Raw genomic sequence first — 15,782 nt, forward strand, 5'->3', positions numbered from 1 at the left:
CCCAACCTTCCTTCAGTGGTATTGAACCTTAATCTTAAAAGATCACTTCACTAAAACTAAAGTTATTGTCCAGAAACCAAAGGTGTCTTCGGACAACGACAACATCATAGCATTATACAAACCCCAAAAAAATTTTGTGGTATAAAAATTATTTATATTCTCTATATGTGCATCCATCCCTATGTTGTGTTCTTTTTAGTTATTAACATACAATATCAATGTTAGATACAAATCCCTGCAAGACACAGAAAGAGTGCAAAAAACCTGTTTGAATTGTTAAAGATAAGTTAAAACCCATGACATAAAGATATTTTATTTAGACAAAATATTTCTGTTCATTAACAACTCACACCATACGTTTACAACTATACCTAAATGACATGATGATATCACAAGATCGCTTTGAGTTAATGACACATTGTGCAGTGAATCTACATTCATACATCATTGAAACTTTCATATCCCTTTCAATAACAGTCAAAACATTTATATACTCTGTGCAAATATACTTTTATATCTCTACTACATAAAATACACATTTAAAAAAAATTGCAAGGAAAATTTAGACTTAGTCATTTATCTTTATATTTTTGTTATAAAAGTACTTAAGGGGGTTCGCGGGTCTAAATCATTTCTATATTTTTCTATAAATGAACTTTATCTTATAGTTAATAGAAAAATAAAATAAAAAAGTGGGGTCACCGCTCATTTGCGCTCACAATCTGCCTTCGAAAAAAAGCATACATTTTTGTATAGGTGTGTTTTTTTCTGTTGAACTAATAGGAGAAATAAAGGTAAATATCGAAATAAAAAAAGAAATTTATTACAGAAATCGCTAAATTTTACAATAATTTAGTTTAAGTATAGTGTATATATGGAAATTATATTAAAAAATGTAGGTCACCGATGAGTTAAAATAGATATTTCAATTTTAAAGCCAAAAAATGTCATTTTTCCGGCAAAGGGAGATAATTTGGAACTTTTTCAATGATGTATATTTTTTAAAAGTCATCTGGGACCAACACGAATTGATTGTTTTGAATGATACTTGTTGTACCATATGATAAAGTAACAACTACAAAAGGTAATAAATAAAATTTGTAATGAAAAACAAATGTTTATTTTTTTCTGAAATTTTTATACCCTCGAGCCTCCTTAACACATCTTCATGACTTTCAATCCCTTTTTATTTGATGATGTTCAGTAAAACATGGAAGTTGCTGCAAAGGGTTATTGAATCAAACAGTGAATAATCCTATGTTAAAATTTGCCTTTGCATTTTACTGTGTTTTGTTGGTATTTGACTCAATCTTCATTCACCTAGGCTCTCAGCTAGGCTATACATAAAGGACAGTTTTTAAAGATTGAGAAAGCCAGAATACTCATGTTGTGAACTACATCCTGTCTTCATCAGTCAAATTGGCAATCCTTCTTGTCAGTTAAGATTGGAGTAATATAAATTTATCCACACACAGTGGTTTGAAATGGCAACCTTGGTGAAGACATGCTAGTGAGCACTGTAGAGGAAAAACTTAAAGACGGATGATGTTTAAGTCCAAAAATGGTCCCATGACTATTTTCCAAGTTTGTTATGAAAATTATTGTTGTACAGACACATGAAAATAAATTTAGTCTATTATAATTTTCATTTAAACAAACAAATAAGTTATAAATAAAAGTTACTTTTAAAAAAATAGTACATTTACACTACACAGTATACAGTCATCATCATATGATGGTCTTAATAGGTTTACAATATTTCGTACAACATCAGCATAATATTTAGTTAAATTATGATGTAACATTCCACTTTTCTTTCCTGATAATAGTTACCTTCTCCTTATATCTCAAACTACATATTCATTTCAACATAAGATAACATTGATCCATGAATCATAAGGCTCTTTTCATACACTTGTTCATCCTAACATGAGATACACATTCAAACTTGCGTCAAGTAATCTTTATCATTAAAACTGCAGATAAGCTTTTGTAGTAAATCCTTTTTCTAAATATTTTATCTTCCAAATTTATATATTTTTTAGCTTGTAACATGAAATTGTTGATCTTTTTAAGCATATAAAAGTCATTTTTGCTTACAAAAATCATCTAATTTTAAACATTTCTTAAGCATTCCACCAAATATCAGCATAATTATACAATAAACATTTACACTGCTCAACATATACCAATATCACCCCTCATTTTAACTATTTACATGGCTTTAATGGGTTTTTACTTTCAATGTTTCCCTAATTTACATATAGGTGTAAGAAAAATTCCATTTAAGTTTTTATGAAACACACTTCTTAGCACTTTTCTACAGTAAAAAATAACAATATATAAACAAATACCACTAAACAGCCATAAACTTCTGCAGATGTATAAAACAATAATTTATTTTCCTTCGAATAATCTAACAATACTCAATAGTTATAATAGTTTTTTTTCCCTAAGTAGTATTAACATTATAACTCTGTCTTCCTCTTTTTAGCAGCCTCTGGAGCATACTTAGGCATTAGATCCTCCACCACTTTAATAAAGTCTGACTTTTCAGCACATCCTTTACATGCATTATCTTCTCCCCAGTTAGATAAAATCTTTTTCAAATCTTTTACTTTCAACTTCTTCAAATTAACTGATGAGAGATCAATTTCTTTATCTGAAATAAACGAAGAGTGGATAAATGACATGGGGTAAATAGCAATTAGAAAACCATCCAACCACAAAAATAAGACATTTTTAGGGCAACATACAGATAGGTGGCTTCACAATCAAATGAATTGAGTCTATATTAGTTGCAAATATAAAAGAATCAGATTTGCCATTAACAGCACACAATTCAACAAATAGTGAAAGCCACATGACAACTATCAATAAGGTCAAATTATTTGATTTTCAAAACAATTAAAAATATCAACAGAAGTGAGAAGAGCTTTCAGATAGTGTCTTATGACTGTAATATCCCTGCAAGTACTTAGATGTTTAGAATATTGTAACTATCAACTGACAATTTCAGCTCAGAAGATAAAATAAAATGGTAAAAATTGTCATAAAACTAAGGGCAATGCCTCCTTTATAAAGTTGTCAAAACATTTTTTGTCCAAATGGACTTTTGGTAGATATTAATATTCTAAAAATTATACCCTGTCAGATTATAAAACTTTCATATAACTACCCCTACATGTATGTTCTATTTTAGCTTTGGTGGCAGGATAAATTATGAGACAAGTTTTTTCAAACTCAATATCCTAAGCGTGAATGATGTAAAGTTTGGTTCAAGTTGTCCCAGGAGTTTCAGAGGAATGGATCTTTGTAAAACTTAACAGAGAATGATGGACATCAGGTGATGAACAAGGTCAAGGTGAGCTACAATGACAACCATTAAATTCTTGTGCATTTTAAATGGTCAAAATCATTGATCTTATAAACATAGTACCCGTAAATGGTATTAACTTAAAGCCAATCCTTACCATATTTAAGTTCACATATCTGACCATCTGCGTCTTTCAGTTTACTACACAGTTTTTCTGCAGGCATGTGGTAGCCTATTGGTTTAGATATCATACGTAGGATATTTGTTGCTGAAGTTTCTAAACCACCAATGTAGTAACACTAAAATAAAAGAAAATATCAAAAATACTTATTATATAAATGTAATATGTCAAAATATTGTTCAGTTAAGTATTGTAACGTATGCTATGCAAAATATAATTTGCATGACTTTGCCAGCCCACATACAAGGAAATGTTGAAACATGCAGTAAATTTTGAATTATGCATGGTCATTAGCTATATTTTATTTCCATGAAAAAGCCTGCTCTCCTTTGTCAAGAAGAATTTACAATGATTATCTAAGATAGAACACCTCGATAGTGTTAAAATAAGCCAAAATTACAAAAGATCACTGAAGGCATTCAACATTGCAGGCTTGCAGCGATAACACAAGATGTCTGTTGAAAAACCTTATCCTGGTTTTTTTTGTTCCTTTGTATTATTTTTCCATAATACATCATAAAGAAGTATTAGATTCCTGTCAAATTTGTATATCTTAATTCTTATCAATTATAATAAAAGTATGATGATCAATAAAGCAATATTCACCAATAACCTTTAAGAGCTAAAATGGTAGCAAGTCATTCACCAATTTTGATCCGGAAAATCAAATTTACATTATCTTTCATGAATACATGACATATATGTACTTACAAATCGTTCTTCTTTATTTTTCAAATTTTTGCAGAAATTTTTCAATTCTTGTTCGACTTTATCTTGATTCTTTTTTACATCCTCGTCTATGGAGTTAACAAATCTGTCTAAAACTTTGATACACACTGAAAAAACAAAATAAAAATACCATATCAGTTTTACAATAGTAATAAATTGATACATGGCTACTAACGAGTTAAATGTACCCACTGCTGAGTAATAAATCATTGTTGTACTTAAATAAAAATATGGTAAAAGTCCCTTATTAACTTCCATAAAAAGAGTCAAATCAAAATGACAGTTTAGTAATATATCACCAACAACTTGATGGCAAACAAACCTACCAAGTAAGAGAGCTTTCTGTTGACGTGTCAGAGAAATTGCATTCATAGCATTGTGGTACAAGAGTAAACAAGATAGAAAAATGTCCCCTTTGCTGTATATTTATTACATTTTGTGTAAATTTATGGATTGTTCCATGTGCAACGCATGGGACACCTGAGATTGGTATAGAATGAGTGTGCAGAGGTTGTAAAATTTTGTAATCACAGGTAAGAATTCCAAATTTTTCTGCATTTATAATAGACATATTTACACTTGTATGCAAATTTTTCCGCCACAATTTAAAAGTGATTGTTGCTTGACGTCAAAAGGTGATTTGGAGTCGATCTAAGGTTATTCGGAGGCAAGATACATCTAAATACCAAAAGTGTAAATACGTTTATTATTACATGTGTAAAAGATTCATATACTGTTAAGTTGGGAGTTGACCTTATACCCAAATCATTTAGAAATATCTGTAACCTGACGGGGTATATTTGGAGATAAAAACTACAATCTATTTTATGCAGAAAAAAAGAGGCCCAGGATTAAGTAAAGTATCCTGTTTAATGCTTTCAAAGATGAGATATTTTTGCCTATCATTATGGCCCTTGCAATGAAGTAGTTGGTGCTATATAGCTTTATGGCCCACAACGAAGTTGTCTGTACCATATAGTTTTACCCTTGTCCGTCATTCCATAAATTCTGTCATTCCGCAACAAATCATTATACATTTTTTTTTCTAAATGCCTTCAGATATTATGCCGATATTTGGTATGTGAGTTAACCATGATGAGTTACAGATCACTTTTAAGTTAGGTTCTGCTCCGCTGATTTTTGTCAAAATTAAGGGTTTACATCTTTGAAAATAGTTGAAAATCACAATTATACAGATTTTTTTTCTATATGCATTCAAATTTTGAGTTAATTTTTGATATGTGACACTACCATCATGTTTGTGTCCACAAGTGTTGTTGAAATTGCAGTTTTTCAATTTTTTGAGACGGGGCCAATCATGTCGTTTTGACACCTCTAGTTCAACTATGACACACTATTAATACACAAAATTACAAATTTCAGGAAAAGTCTTTAAAATTATGCAAATCACAAAGAGAAAGTTAAGTTTTCTTTTAAATAGATAGTGCAACACCAAAAATTAAAGTGCCATTGTCAATAGCACTTTAATTTTTGGTGTTGCGGAAATTGTTTGTGACATTAACTACTTAGCAGCTACACGTGTATGATGTTTCCTGAAAGTGTATTATCAGTTGTTAGGAATGTTATTCTTTTCAAAATACTGCATCAAATTTGAGAAAATAATATATTCCCAAAGGTTGCATATAATAAATGTGAATAAGACCAATCTGTAATTACTCTGAATTGATCAATATTTTTTTCTTGAAAAGTTGGAAAATATTGCCATTGGCAATTAATTAGTATGTTCCCCTTGTGTAGATAGATTGTTGGAAGAAGCATGACCCAACCTCCAAGAGTTCAGTTGGCAGTGAACCTATTACTTTCGTAATATTTAAACTAGATATTCTTATATCTTAAGACCCTTTTTTGGTGACTGATTGTTCTAATTTTTATCTACTAGTGATGGCTGGTGTTGTATAAAAAAAAATTCTGGTCATGTGAAACACTTTAGTATATTGTTGGTTAAGTGCCTCAGCCTTTTCATGGTCTGTTTCTGCTACTTTGTTTTCTTTAGGATATGGACAATGTAGTTTTCAGGGTCTGTTTCTGCTACTTTGTTTTTCTTTAGGACATGTACAATGTAGTTTTCAGGGTCTGTTTCTGCTACTTTGTTTTCTTTAGGACATGTACAATGTAGTTTTCAGGGTCTGTTTCTGCTACTTTGTTTTCTTTAGGATATGGACAATGTAGTTTTCAGGGTCTGTTTCTGCTACTTTGTTTTTTTCTTTAGGACATGTACAATGTAGTTTTCAGGGTCTGTTTCTGCTACTTTGTTTTCTTTAGGACATGTACAATGTAGTTTTCAGGGTCTGTTTCTGCTACTTTGTTTTCTTTAGGACATGTACAATGTAGTTTTCAGGGTCTGTTTCTGCTACTTTGTTTTCTTTAGGACATGGACAATGTAGTAAGTAAATGTGGAATTCCTTGTTTTTACAAATTTATCCTTTCTGATAACCACTATTAGGTTGTTAACATAGGAGTTCCTTCCTTGTTTATTAAAAGTAAGCCTAATTTCCTGCCATTATATAAATGTACAAATGTATGTATGTATGCAGTTCCGTCTGTGAACGGAGGATCCCTTGATTCCTGGGAGGGTAAAGTGGAATCTGTATATATTCACTCCCTTGTCAGGATGAATGGAGATGTGTCACTTACTTAAATACACCAGGACAATCCCCAACCTAAGGGAGTGTTATGACACTGTAAAAGTTATTATGGTGGAGGAGGTCGAGTACTTGCAGAGAAGCTCTGAGCTTTTCAGCAGGAACAGACAAAGCAAAAAGACATCTATACATAAATTATTTGATCTCCAGTTGGAGCCTCCTTAATTCAAATATTTGTTACTGGGGGAAAAGTTTTGATTCCTCCCTACAATTGTAATTACATTCTAATCTAATCTTCCTTTAATTATTGCTCGTATATTCTTACAGGTATAAATTTCCTCGTGTTGTGCTTTCAATGACATTATGTGCCCATACATTATTTTAGCTGTGTCGGGGTAAAAAAAAGGGGGGTGTATGCTCAAATTTACTTAGGGCGACTGTCCAACAATCGAAAGCTTGGTTATTCAAGTTCCACCAATTATGATCTGTAGAAAATTATAACACGAGCCCTCAGCCCCTCACATATATTAATATAGACAGTCATCATTTCTTACCTTCACATTCCCCTGCTTTCAAAGCGGCTGAACCGGCAAACATTAACCAGAGACACGAAAGTGCCACCCAAGATACAATTTCAATCTTCATTCTCAGTTTACAACGAGCACAATTAAGTTAACTGAGTTTTCTTTAAGTCTTGTGGTAAATTTTCTAAATTAATCACCAACTTTCATTCAACTTTGACGTTTTAGAGTATTTACTGCGTTTACGCAAATTTTGACAGACGTGTATCACAGGAAGCACATGTACTTGGCGTATTTTGATTGGCTAAATTTGCACCGGAAATGAAACGTGCTCTGAATATATATATATATACCAACAACGGATAAATCCGGAAGTAAAACTTATCATCGATTTTGTGCATTACTTGCCGTCCGTCGTCCGTTAACTTAAATTACAAAAATCTTCTCTCCTACAACTACTGGAAAATTGAAACCAAACTTTATCGCAATAATTTTTCAGATGTCTAGCACAGACACTTGTTTCTGAATTTGCATGCGCATTAACTGACTGCATGTGAATGAACATTTTGTTCAGTTTCTCGATCAGTGAGGGGGGATAGGAGGGGTCTTGATCCCGAAATCCCGGACTTGAAAAAATGAAATCCTGAGGTCCAGAATTTAAATAAAGCAAATCCCGACATCCCGAAATCCGAAAAAAAGGATTCCCGGATCCCGAAAGGGTCAATCCCGAAATCCCGAGCTTAAAAACACCCGATCCCGGAGTCCCTTCTTTATAATTTAGCACTCCATCAACATCCTGATGATAACGTGCCGGGCACTGATTTTACTATGCCGCGCGTGCGTGGGATATAAATTTTATTTACAGTGAATACAAAAATAAAAATATAAATTTCAACATAACTTCTTTTTCTTCTGTTTTTGTACTATACATTTTGGTTAAAACTATATACATTGTGGAATTTATTTAAATGTTTAGATGTTTATTGAGAACAGATATTGGAATCTGTTCTCGGAAGCTTTCAAGAGTAGTACATTGAACTGCAGCTACTGGGAGAAGGTTCCATTGCAAGATTGTTCTAGGGTAGAATGAGTACTTGTATGAATCTTTAGTGGTTTGTATGGGCCTGAAGGAGTAAATATGTGAATGTTGACGTGTTCTTGTATCAGATTGTGATAAAGGTCCTATCCCCCCTCATCAGTATGAATGAATAAAATGTTAAAAAAGCTACATTATTGTAACTCGAATAATTCAAGCCCTTTCCGTGTCCGATTTTCTACCACACGAGCCTTCGTAGATCAGCGGAATATAACGACTGAATTATTCGGGTTACAATTATTGAAGGAATCTCACCAAAATTGTCACACCTTCAGTTACAAAACACAATAACTGATCTAGATAAATATGCCAGACAACCGTCTGACCGTTTACGAAAAAGACAAGCGTCAATTTATGTAGATAAATGAAATGACTGATTCAATAACGATAGATAAAGATTGTTAAAAATGTTTAATGAATTAATGAAAATTTTATACAAAATATAGACCGATTCACCACGATGAAGTTTAAATAAGAATTGTCAGAATTAACAGAGACAGTGGCGGATCTAGAACTTTTCCTAAGGGGGGGGGGGGGGGGCACTGACTGACCTAAGGGGGGTCCCGCTCCAGTCATGCTTCAATGATTCCCCATGTAATCAACCAAATCCCCCCCCCCCCTGGATCCGCCTATCATGAGAGATACGTGTGTGGTTTAATTCACATTTGATGAGATGCATGTGCATGTGGTTTTATTGTCGAGCCTGCGACTTTTGTCGCAGAAAGCTCGACATAGGGATAGTGATACGGCGGCGGCGTAAGCTAACTTCTTAAAAGCCATTTATATTTTAGAAGGCGAAAGACCTGGATGCTTCATACTTTTAACGGAATATAGATGCATCATGTTATGAAGTTTCCGTCAGTCACATGTCCAATGTACTTGAACTCAATTTCATGGTCCATTGACTACTTGAAAAAAAAAGTTGTTTTGTAATGTTAAATAAACTCATCACAGATACCAGAACGCATGACATTTTATATATACGCCAGACGCGCGTTTTGTCTACAATAGACTCATCAGTGACGCTCGAATAAAAAAAAAAAAACCAAAAAAGCCAAATAAAGTACGGAGTTGAAGAGCATTGAGATCCAAAATTCCTAAAAGTGTTGCCAAATACAGCTAAGTTAATTTATGCCTGCGGTAGAAAAGCATTAGTATTTCAAAAAATTCAAAATTTGTAAACAGTTAATTTATAAATATAACAATATCAATGATAATTCATGTCAGCACAAAAAGTGCTGACAACTGGGCTTGTGATACCCTCGGGGAAATAAATCTCCACCAGCAGTGGCATCGACCCAGTGGTTGTAAATAAACTCATCATAGATACCAGGACTAAATTTTATATATACGCCAGACGCGCGTTTCGTCTAAAAAAGACTCATCAGTGACGCTCGAATCCAAAAAAGTTTTTAAAAAAAGCCAAATAAAGTACGGAGTTGAAGAGCATTGAGATCCAAAATTCATAAAAGTGTTGCCAAATACAGGTAAGGTTAAATATTCTCTTGTTAAAAGTAATAGGATAACTATATTTGGTATCACGGTGCGTACCTCGCAAGGCTCTCATGCCCGTCAGACAGTTTTCATTTGACCTCGACCTTATTTCATGGATCAGTGAAAAAGGTTAAGTTTTGGTGGTCCATATCTCAGGTATACTATATACTAGTCAACAAAAGAAACGATACACAACTTATTTTTCAAATTAAAGATGAAGTTTTCCGTTTATAAAACTAATATTGAAGGTAGTAATATTTAATGACCATGGAAATATAAATCCGTTTAAAAAAAAAAAATTTTTTTTGCTCTCATGACGTCATTTGGCGAAATTTTTTTTTTTTGACAAAATTTGCATAAAACGATAATTTTAAAAACAGAAGTTCCAACTAATGATGCCAACCTCTCATTCAAAGCTTAAGATAAGGACAATGTTTGCCATCAATTCTTTTTTAAAAATCGTACAGTTTCTTTGTTTATTTGTAAAGCAAAGTTTGGCCCACAAGAAATCGTTAAAATGTAAACATTTACTTTTCTGCATTGGCTAGAGGTATAGGGGGAGGGTTGAGATCTCACAAACATGTTTAACCCCGCCGCATTTTTGCGCCTGTCCCAAGTCAGGAGCCTCTGGCCTTTGCTAGTCTTGTATTATTTTAACTTTAAGTTTCTTGTGTACAATTTGGAGTTAAGTATGGTGTTCATTATCACTGAACCAGTATATATTTGTTTAGGGGCCAGCTGAAGGACGCCTCCGGGTGCGAGAATTTCTCGTTGCATTGAAGACCTGTTGGTGACCTTCTGCTGTTGTCTGCTCTATGGTCGGGTTGTTGTCTCTTTGGCACATTCCCCATTTCCATTCTCAATTTTATTATTAATTGATTTACCATTGACAGTATGTGTAAATTAAATTAAAAAAAAACCGTTAATAATCTCAAATACAAATCCTTGATAATCTTAAAACTAATCAGAAAGGTTCCAAATTTACAGTCACGGTGTTGTTTTCATATCTAATAAATTGATTTGAGACGAAAACATTTTTATCTTTTTTTGCATTTTTTGAGATTTGAAAAAACACAAATTAAAAAAAAACCAATATTTTAACCCATTAGTGACAATATGAACCTTACTTCATTAGCATATTGAATATTTTAAAACAAATTTGAAAATTCATTTAGTACTTAGAAAGTTATGTGTTGATTTTGTGTCCACAACTTTCCGCAAAAATAATTTACACCCTATGATCGCTTACAGTTAATTTAGTTACTTTCCGACAGGTTTTGATTTTCATTATCATATGTGCATACATTGCAATTGAAATGTTTTTAAAATAGTGTATCCCATTTTGTTTTAGTTTTAACACTTTTTGATAAATTTTATTCTAAAGTCTTGTATCGTTTCTTTTGTTGACTAGTATATAAGCAATAGGTGTAGTATATATTCGGTGTATGGAAGGACTATAATTAAGGTTGGCAGGTATCATCTGACCTTGACCTTATTTTCACGGTTCAGTGGTTATAGTTAAATTTTTGTGTTTTGGTCTGTTTTTCTTGTACTGTATGCATGCAATCGGTCTACTATATTTGGTGTAAGGAATGATTTTATGATCTATATGTCAGTTACAAAGTTTTTATTTGACATTGACCTGATTTTCACGGTTCATTGTTCAGTGTTAAGTTTTTGTATTTTGTTCTATTTTTCTTAAACTATAAGCAATTATTATAGGTCAACTATATTTGTGCGGTATGGAAGAACTATTAGCTGTACATGTATGTCTGTCATGTTTCATCTGACCTTGACCTCATTAATCATAGGTGAATGTTTAGTTTTCTTGGTTAATGTTAAGTTTATGTTACAGCTCTAATAAAGATTTATATTTAGGATTATCAAAATAATATCAATGATAAGTAAAGAAGGCGAGACATTTCAGCGTGTGCACTCTTGTTTACTTTTGATGAGATGCATGTGTGGTTTTATTTACTTATTAACAATATATATATGTGGGTTCCAAATCTGTGGCAGATTCCTAATCTATGGTAAATATGACGTCATACCATCCTAAATCTATGGCAGATTTTTTAAAGTCCTAAGACGTGTCACGGTACTTTTGTATCCCAAATTCATGTATTTGGTTTTTGATGTTATATTTGTTATTCTCATCGGATTTTGTCTAATGCTTAGTCTGTTTTTGTGTGTGTTACATTTTAATGTTGTGTAGTTGTTCTCCTCTTATATTTAATGCGTTTCCCTTAGTTTTAGTTTGTTACCCGATTTTGTTTTTGTCCATAGATTTACGAGTTTTGAACAGCGGTATACTACTGTTGCCTTTACTAATCTATGGCAAGTTTTATAACTCCCTAATCTATGGCGGATTTTTGTTATTTCCAAATCTATGGCAGATTTTGAGCAAATGTAGAACAAGGCACTACATATACGATCACTAACTTGTCTTAAATAAGTTGACATGTACGACAACGGGAGCATGTCTAAATCATATGTGGAATAAAATTCCATAATGGTAAACCGAATCGTGATGTCAAACATAATGTTAGATCTGTAAAGCTTTCGCAATTTTTTTTCTTCCTTCGCCGGGATTCGAACCCATTCTACTGAAATATCGTGACACCAAATAGCCTGCACTGTATCCGGCGCGCTAGAACACACGACCACCTGGGCTTCATACAAAATAAAACTTTCAGTGGCCGGGTGTTATCTTTCCTCGTCAGTTTTAATCTAGCGTCGTAGTACATGATATATAAGGCATGAAGATGTTATTGTTATACAGATCAGCTAAATTGTCTATACATATGTATAGGGTCTTTGCATCGGAAATAAACACATTTGTTCTAAAACCAGTTGTTGGCATGATACGGGTTATGTTCTTTTCATATATTTTATGATGGTATGATATAAGAAAGCTCCTTTCGGGAGGGATTGTTCTTAATATTCATGTCAATCAGTTTAATTGAGGTCTGGAACTGGCATGTTAGTAACTGCATGCTAGCTACAAATGTATAGGAGTCTTTTGTTAGTTTATGTATCATTGTAATTTTGCTTAGTTTCTTTTGTAATCTATTCTGACATCGAACTCGGACTTCTTTTGAACTGAGTTTTACTACATGCGTATTGCTGTGTGTTTGAGTGGTATATGGGTAGGGTTGAGATCTCACAAAACATGTTTAACCCCGCCGCATTTTTTGCGCCTGTCCCAAGTCAGGAGCCTCTATCTTTTGTTAGTCTTGTATCATTTTTAATGATAGTTTATTTATATATCTTGGAATTTAGTTTATAGTTCATTATCACTGAACTAGTACAAATCTTTTATTAGGGGCCAACTGAAGCACGCCTCCGGGTTCGGGATTTTCTTGCTGTGTTCAAGACCCATTGCTGGCCTTCGGATGTGTTCTGCTCTTTGGTCGTTTTGGTGTTTCTTCGGCAAATTCCCCATTTCTATTCTAAATTTTATAGTGTACTTAGAAAGTGTAATTACAGATCCGCCCTGATTGTGCTGTCTTCAATATTTGACCGCTTTCCGGCCTCATGACGTACTATTACTTACAATCAAATAGTTATACCTGACTCCATTAAAAATAATGTGTCGAAATAGGCCAAAGAGTCAGTCAAATCTTTATGTTTTATATTTAATAATGTTTGATAATTTTTATTCCAAAGTCGTGTATCGTTTCTTTTGTTGACTAGTATATAAAGGTGTACCACAGTTTTTTTTTACTAGGCCAAGTCTTATCTGAAACTTTTATCAACGATACTTCTCTCATTGTAAAGAACTGTTATAATTGATTTATGCGGATGACAATCAAGAAAATGTTCAGCCATATCAATTGATAGTAAAACAAAACACATAAAAAACAATATAATCAACTTAAATGGAATCACCATCAAATGCGATTATGAAGTAAAGCTACTTGGAGTGACCATATATGATATGTATATGATGAAGACATAATCTTTCAATCACTTTAATTGAGGTCTGGAGGTGGAATGTTAATTAGTAACTGTTAGTATTCCTTTGTTAATTTATGTATTATTGTCATTTTGTTTATTTTCTTTTGTAATCTATTCTGACATCGAACTCTGACTTCTTTTAAACTAAGTTTTACTGTGCATATTGTTGGTTGTTTTTTTTTTGGGTTTGTTTTTTTCTACATTGGCTAGAAGTATAGGGAGTGGGGGTTGAGATTTAAAAAAACATGTTTAACCCCGCCGCATTTTTGCGCCTCACGGTCCCAAGTCAGAAGCCTCTGGCCTTTGTTAGTCTTTTAGTCTTTTATGATTTTTAATTTTAGTTTCTTTTATGTATTCAGTATGACGTCCATTATCACTGAACTAGTCAATGCAGCGAGAAAATCCCACACCTGGAGGCGTGCTTAAGCTGGTCCCTAAACAAAACTGTATCCATTGGTGACCTTCGGTTGTTATCTACTCTTTGGTCGGGTTGTTGTCTCTTTCACACATTCCACATTTCCATTTTCAATTTTACTATGGATATATTTGGATATTTTTCATCTCCTCTTTTTGTCCGTATTATATCTTGCAATCATGATGAAGAAATTACAATTTCTATATGCAATAATTAAGATGTGTTTGGTCAGATAAATGTATAGGAGTAGCACCCTAAAGAGTGAGACTTTCACTGAGTTTTATATCAATGAAAACCTGTAAAAAGTTACATGGTCATTCCCTCTTAAAGGATGCTGACACTGGAATTCATAAAACTTTGAATGCCGTAATTATAGCTGCAAATGTCAAAATGATCGGATTTATAGCATCTATAACTAGCATCAGTGAAAATACCACAGTTTGAATAAAACGAGATTAATTGGTTTGACAAATAGCGGATGCATTTATAACTGTTGTTTAACCGCATCAAAAATAAATACTGACATCTGATTAGTTTCGGATACTTATGGTCTATACAAACAAGTGATGATATCAACCTATTGATACATCTAATTCAAATTTCTCGCTCTTTTTCTTATGTCATGAAGCATGAAATAGTTACCTTTTCCAGCGGCTCATCGATATCCCTGGGACTTTTATACTAGCATAGTAGTATAATAGTCACAGCTCATCCTTACCACTAAATTAAAAATACCAATTGTTCTGTTTTCTTCTATTTCACAAATGAACCGCCGTAGTATAGCCATATATTCAAATGTTAAAATGATACCATGTTTTGGTAATTTTGATAGTTTTGGTAAATTTAGATATTTAATGAACTGTTCGGAAACTAATGAAATTCATCAGTGGGAATAATTGCATTCTATTGGTGTGGGTGCATGTTTTGTCTATTGTTTGTTATACGTCACAAAATTGCTGTCTCTTATTTATTTGTCTATGTTTTCATGAATTTCAGAGATGATCCTTTTGTACTGGGTTTTATACTGAATAAAATTAGTTAGTTAGTAAGTTAGTTAGTAAGTTATACATGTAATGTAGGTAGTCACGCTTTGAGGACAGCATCCTGTATTGACCCGGGCCCCCTCACCCTATAAAGTCCCCTCCCCTCAGGCTATTACCATACTGATCCATACTGATTCCTAGGTTTTTCCATATATATCACTTATTAGTACCAGACATGATACTGAGTGGGATTTAAACTCTTTTCGTTAGTGGTGCAAGTTTCAGATCTAAATACAACAGGATTTAATCCTTTTTCTTCAGTGTGGCGAGTTGGTAATCAAGAGATGGGCGCCTATTTGGTAGGGGCGAGTTATCTTCCATTTGGTTCGTTTTGACATATACATATATTTTTCTTTAAATTATTCTTGATCTTGATACGATATTTAATTCATTTCTTAATCATCTCAAATCGATTTGGAATGTT

General features: G+C 33.0%; 1 protein-coding gene across 2 annotated transcripts; it reads right to left on the bottom strand.

Moving 5' to 3' along the window:
* Positions 1-297: 297 nt before the first annotated feature.
* LOC139516401 (mesencephalic astrocyte-derived neurotrophic factor homolog) lies at positions 298-7,680 on the bottom strand. Of its 2 annotated transcripts, XR_011662955.1 has the most exons (5): positions 7,384-7,672; positions 4,209-4,333; positions 3,474-3,615; positions 1,144-2,662; positions 298-604 (listed from the first exon to the last, which is right to left on the bottom strand). XR_011662955.1 is itself a non-coding variant. In XM_071306476.1 (4 exons), exons 1-4 carry the CDS (start codon positions 7,472-7,474, stop codon positions 2,469-2,471), a joined length of 552 nt encoding a protein of 183 aa, XP_071162577.1. In that variant the 5' UTR covers positions 7,475-7,680; the 3' UTR covers positions 298-2,468. The 2 variants fall into 2 exon arrangements, 1 of the variants encoding a protein (XP_071162577.1); XM_071306476.1 differs by having other exon boundaries at positions 298-2,662; positions 7,384-7,680.
* Positions 7,681-15,782: the final 8,102 nt, after the last annotated feature.

The sequence above is a fragment of the Mytilus edulis genome, chromosome 1 (genome assembly GCF_963676685.1).
Source record: "Mytilus edulis chromosome 1, xbMytEdul2.2, whole genome shotgun sequence".
NCBI lineage: Eukaryota > Metazoa > Mollusca > Bivalvia > Mytilida > Mytilidae > Mytilus > Mytilus edulis.